At 43.6% G+C, this 17,147-nt stretch overlaps 1 protein-coding gene across 1 annotated transcript in view; it reads left to right on the forward strand.

Moving 5' to 3' along the window:
• The window catches only part of AATF (apoptosis antagonizing transcription factor), an 82,840-nt gene that overhangs the window by 55,892 nt on the left and 9,801 nt on the right, over positions 1 to 17,147 (forward strand). The window contains exons 10-11 of the mRNA XM_008178827.4: positions 822 to 902; positions 4,607 to 4,678. Coding sequence (XP_008177049.2) covers positions 822 to 902; positions 4,607 to 4,678 — 153 coding nt within the window. The remainder of the gene's footprint in view (positions 1 to 821; positions 903 to 4,606; positions 4,679 to 17,147) is intronic.

Below are 17,147 nucleotides of genomic sequence, written 5' to 3' on the forward strand. Positions count from 1 at the left end.
AAACTAATTCAAACGGAACTGCCGTATAACATTAAATCTGTTTATGAAGTTAGTATAACCCTCCCCACTTAAAGAACCAGCTACATATGTAGCTTATGATAAAAGGAGATAGGTAAACAATCTATTCTACTGCGTGCATTCTTTATACAAAATACAACTTATTGTAATAGCTGTTGAAACAAACAAAAACAAAAAAATGCAGTAACCCTTTAAGGGTTTTTACTGGCCTTAGCATTTCTGTTTGATGAAGAAAATCTTTTGAATTCTAAAGATTCTTTTTTTTTTTTAAATTATCAATAGCCAAGAAAGAATAAAAACATAGTGCCAGATTGTACCCGCTGTGGCTTTTTCCTGCACACCAGACGTGAATTCCCACTGAATATTAATCATTGCATCAAGACCAGGCCGACTTATCTGTCTCCCACAAAATGGCTGGGGCTTCAGCCCCTGAGATCTGCCAGTGTCCGTGGTCATCTACACATAAGCCCTTAGTCTCTAAGGTTCCCTGTGCTCTCCTGTTTGTAGCTATATACTCCTCCTCAGGGGCATTTCAGTATGTAGTACAGGGAGACTGGTGTGTGCTAATGAAAACGAGGGCAGCGTTAGTTTGCAGTGGGGTCCTATACAGGGCTCAGGTGATGGACAGTGCCACAGTTATTTAGGGTACCAACTTTAGGGCGAAGAACAATGCTGTGGGCATTTGAGCTTTTAAAACTGCATTTCCATGGTTTTTACCATTGTCACCTTGTGATTCTTCCTAAAAATTGGCCTGATAAAACAGCCCTAGCAATGATACGTAACCACCACTTTGGATTCCCCAGGCAGTGGCTGGCCATCCAGAAGTTACGAAGCAAAATACAGAAGAAAGTGGACCGAAAAGCCAGCAAAGGAAGGAAAATCCGGTGAGTGGCAGCTTCTTCAAACTACAGAGAAGTAGCTCTTGTTTCATCAGTTGTAACCCGACTGCCCTGTTTTGGCACCGGAATGCTTTGCCAGACTCGTTTTGTCCTTGCAAGGTAGATGATGTTGCTTTGAGACATGCCTGTTGGGGGAGGGAGCTTTTAATGAATCTAGAACTAGTGATCAATTGGATATAATTGCCCAAATCAGTCTTTACAAGAATGTTTCACTGGGCATAAAAATGTCAGGGAAAGACTTTCAGAAATGCCTAAGAGATTGAGGGCCACAAGTCCCAATGAAAGTGAATGGGACTTGTGCTCCTAAATCCTTTAGGGCTAGATTTACAAAGGTATTTAGTTGCCTAAAGATGCAGATAGATGCATATGCCTGTGTTAGGCACCTAATTGTGGTAGACTTTCAATAGAGATGAGGTGAGTGAGGTAATATTTTTTAATAAACTTTCAATGGGAGTTAGGTGCCTGTCTGGGTTAGGTGCTCTTGTAAGTCCCACTAGCCACTTATCTGCATTTTTAGGCACTTAAATTCTTTTGCGGATCTGGCCCGTAGTCACTAAAATTTGTGACCTTTTCCTTCTAATGTTTGCATTTGCAAACTCTTCCAGGTTGTGGGGTGAGGAAGGAAAGTGTGTAGAGGAGCTGGATTTGTTCCCCTTTGCAGAGCAGGTGCATTACTCTCCCTGAGTTCAGAGTGACTGCATGATTTGTAGTGGAGGAGGGATTTGTAGCACAGAGGCACGCCGGAAAGCTGCACTGCTTCCTGAAAAATCTGCAACATTAACCAGCCTTTTGTGAGTAAACTATAAATCTTGAGTTTAGATGGCATCTGATAGAAAGTCAGTGGAGTCAGTGTGGGTCAGGCCTGGCATAGCCATTTTTAAGATAGATGTCGTAAGATAATTTATTAAAAGAGGGACGAGCTACTTTGTTGGCCTGAAAAGCCTGTAATTATTGACTATCAATATTCTATTCTGTCAGCATCACACATAATTGGATATATTCATGATTCAGTCAAAACTACTGACAACATCACACAACTGAGTCAGACTCATAAACCTTTAGGAATAATGGGGCAAGTCTCTCTTTGTGTGTGATCCATGCACTTCGGAATTCTTGAGAGATCAGAAATCCCTCAGCATCCGTGGCTTGTTACATGTTAGCTACCTTTTTAAACAAGAGTTGCACTGACCCAGGGGAAAAAGTATAAATGTATAGAAAAGAAGAAAATATGCATTTGCTGATGTATGTGATTAATGCACAATTAAATCCTATCATCTTTCCAAGCAGACTAGGTTCAATTTTTGGCTCTGCCACTGGGTCACTCTGTGTGTGTGTGTGTCTGTCTGTCTGTCTGTCTTGAGTGATTCACTAAATCTCTCTGCACTTCCGTTTCCTCCTCTGCAGAACGTGGATAAATGTCACTTATCTTTTGTAAAGCACTTTGAGATCCGGGTGCGAAACGTGCTATGTAAGCACTAAGTATTAATTGCTGTTACTTATCATTGTAGTCGACCGTCATCATACTGGCTTTCCACACCTTTCTGTGCTTTAAGATGTTGGGATGAAGGGCGCTGTGTAAGTGCAAGATGCCGTCGAGGATTCTCTAAGCACTTTTAAAGCACCTGGCCTCTTAGCACTCCAGTGAGGGAGATGAGTGCTATCCCCATTTCACAGATGGGGAAACTGAGATACCAAAGGGTGAAGTGAGACTTGCCTACAGTCACACAGTTTGTCTTGGCAGAAAAAGACCCCGGGAGTCCTATCTCCCAAATCCCTTCTCTCACCCACTAGACCATATCGCTTCCTGAGTGGATATCTGAGTTATAGATGTCTACTTGTCATGGAATAATTGTGCATCTGTGACTTGGGATGTCTCACGGTGTCTGTAATTTAATACTTTATATCTGATAGACTGGGGTTTTGGAAGCTCACATTTTAAAAGTGTGAGAGTAACTGGGCAGACAATTAGTGGTGGACAATTTATTAGTGTAATTAAGCCCTTTTTTCCAATTCACAAATTGTCCCTGAACATACTGTGATTTGTATGAATGCATTAATTGTCAATATCACTTAAGTGAACCCATAGAGTGAAATACGTTCTCTTGTTTCACATTTCATCCTGTTGATTTTTTTTGTCATTTGTGGCATTTGTTTGCCCCAAGTCACAGTATTGTTCCCTGATTGGATGACTGCAACATTATAAGAGGGCGATTGCTTCAATGAGGAATGACAAAGACCCGTGTTTGTGCACAAAGGTCCATGTTCAAGGGTGAATGTGGTTATTTGCATGAAGAGCCATTCTGCGATATTCATGCGAGCTAAAACTCTCTCCAGGGAATGTTCCTGGATAAGAGAACAAAAAGGAGTGTAAAGGTGCCCAAGTAGAAAGGTGGTTTGTGAATCCTTTTGCCTGCTATTCATCAAGATGTAAGAATAGGAATGACTTGGATAAAGCGTTTCGGACTTGGGGAGCCAGCAGAATACTTTACATAGAAAGCTGCTGGGTTGGAATCGCCTGCTCTAAAGACTAAGGGTGTAAAATCAGTGGCCTGTTCTGAGTTCCTTTGTAGTCTGTTTAGATTTTATTTAGCAGCTCCCGGAGCGTGAGGGGTGGACAGACTTCTGCAAGTTTCTGACCTAGTTGGAAAAACAAACTGGGGATTGGGCGCTCACAGGTGCAGTGTATTCTGGGGAGGCAGTTTGTTCTAGTGGACAAGTAACTGGACTTGGAGTCAGGAGCTCTGCAAATGTGTGACTTTGGGCAAATGACTTCACCTCCCTGTGCCTCTGTTGTTCCCACCCCTTTGTCTGTCTGGTCTTTTTATACTGTAAATTGTCCAGGAGAGGGGCTGTCTCTTACTACGTTTATATAGCCGCTAGCCCAATGGAGCCTCAATCTTGGCTGGAGCCTCTAGGTCCTACCATGACAGATAATAATAATTCATGAAGGGAGACTGGTATTGTGGGAAAGCCTCTAGCAATCTAACCCTGCTCCCACCAGTGGCTTTTTGTTTGGGCACCAGTACTAAAGAGTGACTGAGGGCAGGTCTTCACTACAGGGGGGGGTCGATTTAAGATACGCAAATTCAGCTACACGAATAGCGTAGCTGAATTCGACCTATCGGAGCCGACTTACCCCGCTGTGAGGACGGTGGCAAAATCGACCTCCGTGGCTCCCTGTCGACGGCGCTTACTCCCACCTCCTCTGGTGGAGTAAGAGCGTCGATTCGGGGATTGATTGTCGCGTCCCGACGAGACGCGATAATTCGATCCCCGAGAGATCGATTTCTACCCGCCAATTCAGGCGGGTAGTGTAGACCTAGCCTAAGACACTGTTAGGGGAGAGTCTTTGATTCGTCAGAGTTTTCTGTCTTGGGTTAAAGTTCAGGTGCAAGTAGACTGCTCAAGGACGCTGGAGTGTTTCGCTTTTGGCCGTGACAGAAAGTGATTGGTTTATTATTGCTCATCCACCATGTGGCATATGTTATCATCTGACTTTTATTCCCCTCTTGTTAACGTTAGGAAGGATGGAAAAACTGCCGACTCGAAATAGAGAGTCATTAAGCATTAGCCAACAAGGGAGCCGGCGTTTCCATTTCGGGGACTGGGACATTTCAGTGCAGGCAATGGCATTTCCTTTTCTTTAATAGTTACTAATGTGCTGTCTGTTTATTTCCTGCCTTATTCAGGTATCATGTCCATAGCAAACTGGTGAGCTTCATGGCACCTATTGACCACTGTACAATGAATGATGATGCCAGGTGAGTAATAGATTAATTATGGTTCTCAAATGGCTTCATGACAGCATGATATTGACCTGTTCTTCAGTCTGTCGCCCTCTCCATTTCTTCTTATCAGTTAACCATTTGTCACTGGCATTGTAGCCTGGGTGTCTTGGCCACATCTGTCCAGGCAATCTCGCTGAGCTTTCACTCCTGTAATTACTGTAAAACCAAACGAGAAGTTTCTATAAATCTTGATGCCAACTCCATGATTCCTGCTTTAAAAATCCCCCAGATTTTAAAATCTCTTCATTCTGGAGCATGATTATGGACATAGAGAGCCAAATTCCCCGGTGTCCATTGGCTGAAATCCCAGTTTAGAAAAATAATCAGGCCCTTTTCATCAGGAGTGGAGAGTTATACGCTATAGTCTTGTGAATTTTACGTAATATGAATGCTGTCAGTACAGCTAACAACCAGACGTAGTACCAAAAGAAGGAAATTCACTTAAAAGATCTAAATGATGTCTAGTCTTTATTCCTATTTAAATAATAAAAATGTCTGTGCAAGGCTGTAGGAGCCCTAGCACATTTAATTAGTAAAGAAAACAAAACAAAACAATGTAACTATGAGCTTGACTGCTGGTAAGTGTTTTTGTGGGAGGGAGGTGGGCTTAATTTTCCAATGGATGTATTTATGCTACTTGAGAGATGCTTTTCTTCAGGTTCTTCAGACGGGCATTTAATCTTAACAGTTAGAGAGATGCCCATTTGTACGTTCATCTGTCTGGAATATGGCAATCACGCTTGTGCTGTTCCTAGTCAGTATCCTTTTGGATATCGTTGTGGGAGTAATGGTGTAGAGTTCAGGGGTCCATAGAGGTGTCAGTAGTGACCTGGAAAAGGCTGCTTTTTGGCAACTGGTAAAGAAGTTGAATATTGCTCTGTTTTTAATACATTAGGACCCCATTTATCTGAACAGGGTGACTGGTTGTTTGGATAAACAGGCCGGCTCTTTCTAGGCACATGATGCCCAATGGGAGACCTAATAGAGTTTCGGGTAATAGGCTTTCAGGTAAGGAATGTTTAGAATAACGTGTGTCTACTGTATTTACCAGAAAGAATTACTGCCTCTGTGTAGCAGTTGAGTTTCAAATCTCCATGTCTCAACTTCTTCCCTGGCCCGCCAAAAACATAATCGAGCGGGTGCATCGCACATGGCTTTCTGGATGTGGCCAGCCTGAAGTGAGTTGTGGGTACTAGTGATTTCCTCCTATTCCGATCTCCCTCACGCATCACCCTTGAAGTTTAAGCATGAATGTTCCAGAAGCCACACAGGTTATGCTGGTTTAGAGAGGGAATAGCGGTCCTTGTGGTAGGTGAATAGTTGGTGGGCCCCGGGTCCTTTATTGCTTTGTAGATCGTAATTGGCATCTTCAGTTTCACCCACAAGTTTGCTGGCAGCCAGCCGGCAGCATGGGAGTAACACACTCATGCCTTGCTGTCTTGCCCAGAGAGGCTTACCGACTTCATTCTATGCTGCTCAAATTTCTAGGTGGCCCTGGCAGGGACCCCTGCGGTGACATAGCTTAGGAGTAACACAGGTATTGATGTCCATGACAGGCACTGCAGCACAGTGGAAAGATCACAACCTTTTGGCCAAAGCTCAGTCATTGCTAGATTCTGCCTGGAAGAAAATTCTAAAACCTGATTATTCTCTTGGCCTCTTACAATAAAAGGGGATGTGTTAGAGACACAGGCTGAACATTCCCATTCCCTGATCCACATGTATGCCTGAACAGGGCTCATTTCATAGAACCTGGGCTGCCGCTTCTTCCATCTTACTGGCTTTTCTGTAAAGATAAGGGTAGCTGCTTGGTTTGTTTTCACTTTTAAGCTCTAGTGTCATTAATGGCTATGGGGAAAGGCTGAAGTTGCAGCAGCAAATTCTCCCTTTCTTGACTATTCATTAGTAAGTTACTCACCTTGTCGCAGGGACAATGTCGGCTACTTCCTTTTCATAGGTTATTTTGCATTCTCCATTTTTTCTGATGACCTTTTAAAAATGCATTCACCTATGGGTTTGTGAGAAGTAGCTTGAGGTGAGAAGAGGTGCGTGCTGGAACTTGTGGGCTAGGGGAGACTTGTACACATGTGTGTTTGGATGGACAGGTGCACTTATATTCTTCTGTTGACGAAGGCCACCATTAGCATTTTAGTGTTAGCATTGGCACTACCAGCAAAGATGTGCTTATAGTGCTGGGACTGGGGGCTTTGCTTTTTGGGATGGCCCAAAGGGGAACCAGGTGGGAGACGTTAAAATCCACGTGTTTCTATAAACATGGGAAAAGAAGCACCTCTTGCTTTTAGATTGCAAAAATCAAGCCTCAGCATAAACATGTCCCTAAACTAGTCTCTTCTACCTTTCTTGTAATGTGCTTCTCTCACTACCCAGGTCTTAATTTATTTATTTTGTTTTAGCGTAATTAGTGGGTGGCATGGTAGGAAACCCCCCCGTAAGAGCTGGTACACACCTTGTGCATAATAATATGCTAGATTCTAATATTTCTCTATCCCAGTATTATCTCCAGTTGACTGGCTGTGACTTATGCACTGAGAATTTTAAATGAGGTTGGGGGTGTTTTCCGTTGTGTGTGTATGTGAGAGATATATATTCTCCTATAGATTAATCATGCACACACCCCCATGCACACAAAATGAACGACACCTCAATTTACCTGCGTGTGTGCATAAGTATAAAATAAAAAGGCTGATAAGAACCTAGGAATTGTCATAGCATGTTGGCTCAGGCCGGAGGTGACCTTGCCACCACTTTGTCAGGGGACAGCAGTTGTGTTTGTTCCAAAAGTTGCACAGAGCAGCCTGCGAGCCGAAACCCCATACAGCGCGCACGCCAATGCTAAATGCACTGGAGCAGCCTGGAGAACAGAGCAGTTCAGGGGCAACCATAACCTGTCTGAACTGCAACACACTTCATTGGGCGGCTGTCCTCCCCCACCCTCCCCCCCCACTTTTCAGAGAGGCACCTTGACTCCCAACTAAACGCAGGGGGTCCAGCTGACCCTCAGAACCTATTACAGCTAATAGGATGTTATCTATGTTATGCTGTGTCAACATAGTTATCACTGTGATGGGGGAGAGAGTGTTTGACATTTGGTTTACTGAAAGCATCTCCTGGGGGCTTTCACCACTTAGAGCGGGTTATTCTATCGCTTGCATGTTTTACAGGTTCTTTCTCTGGCAGGAATGGGGGCAGCAGCTGCTGCTGCTCATTGCCTGGCTGTGTGAAGTTATTTCTGTCATTAAGTTTATCATCCACTTTGGGCCTGGTGTACTTTTTAATGGCATTGAAGTTACTCAGCTGGGTTTCTAGTCATACAAAATGTTCCAGCTAGCTTGTCGGTTTGTTACCCCCAGCCAGTTGCCAGAGTGGGTTTTCCAGCAAATTTGCCATTGGATTCTAGCTGGGTCTGACCGACGCATGCTTCTACAACGTGCAAGGTTATACTTTCAAAATATACACTGAGGCAGCGTAGCCTAGTAGATGGGGGCTGAACTGGGAGGGAGACCAGCTGTATTCCAGGCTGTCCCACTGGCTTGCTATTTATAGTGCTGTAGAGGGAGCCCAGGTCTGTAGTCCTGGGCTCTGAGACTCACTTCTGTAGGTCTTTTTTGTTTGCAGTGTAAACATACCCTAGAGATCTTTAGCACCACACTGCAGTGTTAGACAACAATTGAGGAGAGGATGAGAGGAATGCAGTATCCAATTTAAACTGTGGGTGAATTTAAAAAGGGAAAGATACCTATGTGCATGAACATGGGAAAGTAATGATAACACGGGGTAGTAAAAGGTAATTTTATTGCTTGCAAGTGTGAATTACTGAATTGCTCAGATGTCTAGAGGCATGACCCCAAAGTAAATAAAACTCTATACCACCATATATTGTAGTCTGAAAAGGTTTAAGCCGGAAACAAGTTTTTAAGCCTAAAGAAGGAATTAATTGTTAGAGGGTTAGGGAGCTGGGGCTGTAATAAGGGCCTGAAATAGATACATTTATGCATAGGCCACTTGGCACCACTCTGACAGTGTAAAGGGGCCTTAAAATGCCAGGTTTATGCTTATATGTACATGTGAACTATGCTTACACCCGCTTGCCGTGTGAAGGGACCATCTAGAATGGTGTAAATAAGAATCCAGGTCTCAGTGCTTGTTGCTGAAGAACAAAGTGACAAAGAAAAGATCCATTTGAAGAGAGAGAACCTTGCGCCTGGCTACACAAATGTTTAGTTCTCTGCAGGCTGGGATGTGAATCTACCCTGCCTCTTTGGAGCGGGATTAAATCAAAGCACATTAACAAACTGTTAATATACGTCATCAGGGTCCGTGTGGACAGTCAGTGCATGGCAGGCCAGTACAGGGTAGATTGCGCACCCTGGTGTGCTGTGAACTAATTGTTCATGTAGACAAGAACCTTGTCTCTTGCTGGCCAGCGTGCAGGGAAAGGGATAAGCAGTGACTTCTGAGTGGTAAACACCAGAGCGAGATGGAATATTGTTTTACATCCTGAATTTTAGAAAAGAAATGTACAAATACAATACAGCCTCTTAAAGTGCTTTGTCAACATCACTGCCACGTTCCTTCTTATTCTCGCTGCTGCTTGGAATAATAGAATTTGTGCAGGCAATTAATCTTCAGGTTGCCACTTTTTCGTGCACCCAAAACATGGGCATAGCTGTTTAACCTCGTATTCACATATATTATGTTGTAATGTATGGTACACTGATGGCCTCCAACCTTGGATATTTTAAACCCCCTCTGGTATTATTTTAAAGTATATATTGGAAAGGTGGTTTTATAGCTATTTTAGGGATTGTGTGTGTGTGTAGGTATAGATTTAGATTTCATATTTAAATTTAAGATTGGGATTTGTACACCTATCTGTAGTATCATCACCACACCCCTTTAAAATAGGGAAGTGTTATAAATCCCCATTGTATAGATGGGGAATAGAGACACAGAAAGGCTAAGTGACTTGCCCAAGGTCACACAGGAGGTCTGTGGCAGAGCAAGGAATTGAACTCAGGCCTTCCAAATCCCAGGCTAGTGCTCTAACCACTGGGCAATTCTTCCCCTTCAAGGGGCCTAAGTGGTTAGGCACCTAGCTCCCACTGAAAGTTCCTGCTGAAAGGTAGGGAATTGCCCCTTTGCAGATGAATAGAGGTTACAAATCCAGGCCCAGAGGAGCTTACCTATCTGTATGGAAATGAGTGTGGTTTTTGTTAGGAGTGACCACACAGAGTTGTTGATAATAGGCCCGATTCTGCTATTGATCTAGTCACAGTAGTAAGCACTACCCTCAGGAGTAAACATTTCCAGGATTGGGCCCTTGATTAATATGATTGTTTATATTGTGCATTTTATTAGTATAGTCATCCGAGGGTTGGTGTGTGTGTGGGTGTGTGTTTCATATAGATATAATACATATATTCTCAAAAAACAAGCAGCTTGTCACAGTGTTTCTAATAATGATACTGTCCTTGTTATGTAACAACCTTATTATATCCCTGCTGGAAGTTTGAAAACTTGCACAAAGGAGTTCCTTAAAGATATAGATGTTTGGCCCAAACCCTCTTATCTCCCAAGAAGACACAGGCTGTTCTGACAGGTGAAACAAGACCGGGCAAATATGCAACATTGATCTAATCAGTTGGAACAAGAGCAATATTTTAACCGGTGCTACCTTTTAACAGCATCATTAAGGGCTCTCATTACTCTTTTATTAGAGGCTCACTCTATTTCTTATCAGATTACAGAATGAACATAACTCATGGCACTGATTTGATCTCTTGTTAAAGAGGATTACAGCTTTGCATTAACTCGGATTGACACGGTTTATAATTCGCTTGTTGATACACCATGCTGGCGGTGTCACATGTTTGACCCCCTCCTCAGCTGTGCTGCAGGAAAGGACACTCATACATCATCATTAAAGATGGCACCCAGCGCAGAAATGGGAAGCAAAAAAAGGGGAGGCTTTTCTGCAGTCATGTCAGGAAGAACCAAAACCCAACCACACTCTCAAGTGCAAAGTGAAATTCAGAACAGGGATTCATCCAGGGGGAGGGGCCGTACGTGTTAGCTTTTGGCTGGGTTATTTACAGGGGCAAGTGTTTCAAATCAAAACTTTGTACCGGCCGTGAGGTGGATTCGTGTGAAGAACATGTATGTGGAAATGTAATGGGATTCTGTCACTGTAGAACTTTCCATGAAATATCTCCTCTGGTGGGAAAACTTCCTTCTCTTAAGAGACCTGAGGCCCCATTGAGATGATATAACTTTGAGCAAAGTTTGTGCCCAGTAAGCGACTTGGTCTGTGTCATCACATAGCGTAGTTAACACACCGTTACTCACTCTGGGTAGTTATGCCATGTGTCTCCTTGCTCGTTGTCTTCCTGTTAGGCTGTAATACCATTTGGCTGTGTAGACAAGTGCTTCCAGCTATGTCTGTGTAACTGGATTAGCTGATCTGCCCTTCTCCCAGCTCTGTGCAGTGTATTGCCCAGATGTGTGTATTTCTTGCATGCAGGTACTCCCCTGGTATCGGGGGAAGCTGGGCAGGTTATCACAGAATGCACTGAAACAGACATGCACAGGCACTGTGTGGTGAGTGAGGATGCACCAGCGTGGTCATGATATGCAAAAAGGTGCTCCGTGGACACACCGCATGCGTGTGTGGGGATCCGGCCAGTTGGAATGTGCCATGGCCTGGTTACAGGAGTGTGGTTGTACCTCTAGTGTACAGGGGGCCCGTGACACTTTTCCATCTCTGAGGACTGAGCCTAATTATACAGTAGATATAAAATACATAAATATAGTTATATCTAAAATAAGAGTGTTTCTGCCTGCAGGCCTCTGGAGTCTGTGAGATTTCCCTCCCTCTCTGTAGGAAGTAGTGTTCTTGTAGTGCAGGCATCCTCAACTTCCATTCAGGCCCTCACATGGCCTTCTGCTGGAAGTATTAATTTGCAGCATGTGTAGAGAGAAGAGGTGATGGGTCAGGGTGCAGTGCAGTTTCCTGCTTCCCCTGCTCCCTGTGTAAGCAATGAAACTGATACTGATGGAGCTTATTTGAATGCACTTAATAGCACTTGTGTAGCCCCTTCTATCCGAGAATCCCATTAATAGAAACCAAATTGTATTGACCTTCCCAGCACCCCCCTGAGGTTGGGAGACATTTATGGAAATAGAGACACAGATAGGGGATGGGAGAGATTTTCAAAAATGCTCAGGGATTTAGGAATACAAATCTCATTGGAAATCGATGGCTCTTGTGCTCCTAAATCCCTTAGGTGCTTTTGAAAATTTGCCCCTAAGCCACCCTTGCCCAGGGCGACCCAGGAAGTCCTTGGCAGAGTCAGGAATAGAGTCCACACGTGCTGAGTTCCAGTCCAGTGCCTGAACCCAAATATCATCCTTCCCTTTACATATGTTGGATGACTATTGTAAGAAAACTCTTATATGTTTTACAACTAGACTGTGAACCGTAGGCGTCTGCTTGTCACGTCCACATCCATTGGAGCGTGTGCGTATGTGTAGTCATCTCTAAAAAGTTTTCAGTGAGAGACTTAAGGAGCTCAGACGGTTGAGCTTATCAAAAAGTAGATCAAGAGGAGACTTGATTATGGTCTCTCGCGTCTTCCCAGGGAGGAAATAGCAGGTACTCAAGGGCTGCTTATTCTAATTAACAAGAACCAGTGGCTGAAAGCTGAAGCCAGGCAAATTCAAATTAGAAATAAGCGGCTAGTTTTTACCAGGCAGGGGGATTAACCACCGGAACAAACGACCAAGGGAAGAGGTGGATTTTCCATCTCTTGAGGTTTCAAGTCAAGACTGGATGCGTTTCTGGAAGACGGGCTTTAGTCCAGCACAAGTCATTGGGCTCGGTGCAGGGGTGAGTGAGTGAGGTTCAGTGGCTTGTGTTATGTTGGAGATGTGAGTAGATGGTCTGAGATCCCTTCCGGCCTTAACACCTATTAATCTGTTAAAGTAATTCAGTCATCCCAAATTCATCCCAACAAAGACGCGAGGCCCCCCATCTCATAGGGTGTGTGCCTGTATTATACGCAGTATTTTTAAAAAGAGCAGAATACTGGAATCTCCCTCCAACCTTTCAGATTCCAAATGGCTAGAAAAATAAAATGCAGCTGATGCCGTTTATGGGCCTATTTCTTACTGCAGTTCTTTTGTATACGATGCAGGTGTAGGGTCAGGCTGGAAAATGGTTCTTTGGTCAGTGCTGAGCTGTGATATCTTGCCCTGTGGCATCACCAGAAGGACGTATTTGCTATGAAGCCTTGACAGATTTTTTTCCGCACAGTGAGAGAGGTTCAAGCCAACCATTGCAGCATGGTAACCAGTAGAGATGTAGTATGCAAATTAACTGTTATAATTGGTGGCTTCCTCCCTTCATGCACTAATGAGCTCTTCCGTAACGGCCTGGAAATCACACTGTGGCTGTGCCCAGTAAAGTCAGTGACTAAACTTCCATTGGCTTCAGTGTAAGCAGAATTGGGACCTTTTGGAGTTGGAATCATCTGCCCATATAGAGATGGGCAGGAGACACTAAGTGTGTGCATCAGGGCCTAGATTTTCCCAACATTTAGAAAGGGAGGGAACTGGGATTTTGGTCCAAGGCCATTGTTGATTATACCTATCAACTATATAAAACAGCAAGATGAAAAATCTTCCTAGATTGCAGAATTTATGAAAACACCTAATCCTTATTTTTGTTGTATCCCTACTGTCATCTGGACAACTGTGTGTGGTGGTGGTGGACAGCTGTATATATATAATGTATGTACTACATGTGGTTCATGTGTATATACTTTTATATGTGTGTGTTCATGTGTACAATATATACACACACAACCCTCAACCACACACACTATACCTGGTGTGCTTGGGCATGTATGCAATAATAGACACATGGTTGCCTGGTTGTACTTCTATCTAAGAATTGTTTTAACAGGTCTTATTGCTCTTTAGTTGTATACATCGAAAAGTAACTATTTTGTCGTCTTAGTAGACACATGAATGGTGTTCACTGAATATTTTTTCCCATGCAGTTTGAGATTGGCGTAGCATGGAGAAACCCAGTTATCTGTCATTGCGCTGTTCTTAATTACAAATAAAAAAAATCAGTACACACTTTCTCATACATGTGCCTACTGGCTCGCGTTTTGTCTCCTGAAAGCGTTGTGGTAGACTTGTTACTACTGGCAATTTTTAAATCGTCACTGGATGTTTTTCTAAAACATATGCCCTAGTTCTACCACGGCGATTGGGCTTGAAGCAGGAATTGATTCATGAAAGTCCCGTAGCCTGTGTAACGCAGGATCAAATGTATGGTCATGAGTACAAATCCAGTCTGCAGTGAGAAGGCAGTTCTAGCACCAGCCCTTGCCAGTATGTTGAAAAAAGCTGGAGATTAACTGGCTGCCAGTGAGGTACTGACTTAGACTGTTTTGCTTGGGTTTGACCTGGGTGACATGTTCTTCCTGATCAGCATTTCTTACTCTCGAAGTTAGTGCTATTGCTCTGTCAGTCACAGCGCGTCGCACTGCGAGCGGTGGGGGGTACGTCGTATGAAATCCTGGCATTAAAGGATTAATTTACTTCCATTACATAAGAGTTAAAAAAAAGTTCATGAGATACCAGCCTTTACTCAGCACACTCCGTGTCTGGTATTAAACCACCAAGAGGCTGGATTAATGGAGGAATTTGGGCTCTCGGGCTGTCAATCCAGCACCTTTCACCAACACCGAATCTACTAAAATAAATAAAATGAACCGAAGTGACGCTTTCTGGAACTAGTGAGTCAGATGCTTCTCTCTTGCACATGTGTAAATCCAGAGGAACTCTACTGACTTCAGTGGAATTATTCCAGATTTACGTAGGCATAACCAAGAGGAAAATTTGGCCCACTCTTTGTGGGTTTAATCCTGTGACTATCATTGATTAATGCTAACATCCGGGGTAATCCATTTGAATATTATTCCCTCCACCCCCCCCCCTCCCCGTGGAAAAAAAATTCTGCTGGCTTGCGAATGAGCTCTGTTTCCTAAATTACACCACGGGGAAGGGTTAAACCCTGTGACGTTTACACTGCAGCTTCTAGGAAGAGACCCCTTCCTGGGGCTTGTTGACATTGCCGGGGTATTCTATTGTAAATATTGGCGGGGAACTGTCACTCCAACACCCTTGCAGCTGTCTCAACCTGGCTGATTCATGGTTGGACAACTGTGTGAGCTTGTGACAGAGCCTGGAGTTTGGTGGTGGCTTAGCAATAGACCTTCCGCTGTTTCTGAATTGTTTGGAACGCCAGCAAGGCACATGTCCTCCTGTGAAACACAAACCGTTCAACTCAACTATTGCTCTGAGGCATCGGTGTTCCCAGGATGCTCTTCCCACAGCTCCTGTGTATCGTTTTGTTTGGTGGGCATCTTTTTTTTTTTTTTTTTACCAGTAGTTCACTCTTTAGAAATTGATTCACGTATAAGCAGTTAAGCATCCCATGGCTTTTAACTATAGTTGTTAAAGGGGTTGGTATTTGAACAAGGAGCTTCATCTTTTCAAAGCTGGCAGTCATGAAACAGAAAATGTGACCCTGGCTAATGCCAGTTTTCTGGAATCATCAAGCCCTTACATTTAATATTCAACATATTTAGCAAGGAGACAAACTCCTGAGTTATGGAAATTTCCTTTTTAAGGGGGGAAAAAAACTGTTAAGAGCTGCAAAATGATTTGTGAGATTGCAAGATCTCCTTTGTGAGACAATTTGTCTTCTCTTGCGTCAAATCTATTATAAAACAGTCAAGCTGTGAAAGAGGGAAATCATCCCAGGAACATGGTGTATTAAAGTACACAAAGAAAATTCCCCTCCTTGCATTTTGTGTATGTACACATACAATATTACAGTGACTAATCTGCTCAAGGGAGATCAGAGAGGTAAAGTTTCTAAAATTTAGCGGAAATTTATGATGGGAATTGGAACTGCCAACGATGGTGCAGGAGTACATTAGAGGTTTCTTCATCTCCCCATATCTCGTTGCTTCCCCAACTACTAATCTGCATCCACATTTCTGGTTCTCCCACCTACTTTATCTTTAGGTATCTGTCTAGCGCTCATCGCAGTGGTACCCAAAGCTGTCATGCAGATACGAAGGGTAGACAAAACAGAATGAGGGGAGGTTCTCTCACTGCCCAGTTTCTTGCTCTCGAGCATTGAGGGCAGGTAGAGGGTTATCTAGATGGCTGTAAAAGTGCAAGATAGAATAAAGAAGAAATATCTGAATTAAGCGAGTGGGTGAGGATAGATTTGAATCCCATGCCTGGCTTGAGTGCGGGGAGGGGAAAATACCGTGAGAAACAATCCTTCCATGTGCCTTTATTCTCCCCCTCCCTATATCCATCCTCAGCGAGGTGTGCAGAGTCCCTTTGTTTAGGGCTAGAACTGGCTTTCTTAAATATTTATAAATCTTGTGCCTGGTCTCATGAGACAAGCCAGAGGTCACACGTCATCTTTCGTAATTTAAAGCCGTGGGGCTAAAAGCATTTGCACTAGCTTGAAGGACCCAATCCTGACCTGACCGAGAGAGAGGGAATTGAAACAGACCTTTCTGAATCTCCTTCAAGCATCGAGCATGGTGAGGATAGCTGTCTTGCTGGGTAATTTATAGCCTGAGTTTTGCACTCCTCCGTGTTCACGACTTTGGTGGGGAAATGAGTCAGACAGTGCCACCTTGTGGCCAGACACTTCCTAAACTGGAGGAGCAGGGAGTTGCATGTACATCTGACAGCAGGGACCTGCACAATATTCCGAGTTTCTTGTTTTAAAAGACACTGGTAATTTAATGCAAGTCTGGTGAACACCGAACAGATCTCTGCTTCTTATTCTGCTGGGCACATTCATCCAAAACTAACTTGCTGCTGCGGAAGTACTGAGCTGACTCCAATCCTGCATATGCTGATTTAGGGTAAAACCTGTTAATAGAAATAAATAAATATTAGAAAGGCGCTTGCTTGCTTTGTCTCACTGGCTGTCTGCCCTACGTGTCAGGGAGCTTGTAATCTGACTCCCACTCCTGTGGGCGAAAGGTTACTGGAAACAGACAAAAAGTTTTCCAGGGGAGTAAGTGACTATCTGATCTGCAGGTGACGTCTAGTTTTGGTAGAGGTAGCGCTTTCGCACTCTCTCTCTCTCTCTCTCTCTCTCTAAATGGTTTTCACACTGCTGGTTTTTTGGATTAATAATTCATTGTTCCTAGTAGAGCCCATCACTGGGATCTTAGTAGATACCATTAATTTGAATCCAGACTCTTGCTTGGGCCTATCCTAAATAGGACTGTGTGGGTGAGGAAAGTAGGAGAATGGGAGGTAAATATATCAAAGAATATTTTTACAACACCTTTGCACAATGAGGGTGTGA

Source organism: Chrysemys picta, chromosome 19 (genome assembly GCF_011386835.1).
Source record: "Chrysemys picta bellii isolate R12L10 chromosome 19, ASM1138683v2, whole genome shotgun sequence".
In the NCBI taxonomy this organism is placed as follows: Eukaryota; Metazoa; Chordata; order Testudines; family Emydidae; genus Chrysemys; species Chrysemys picta.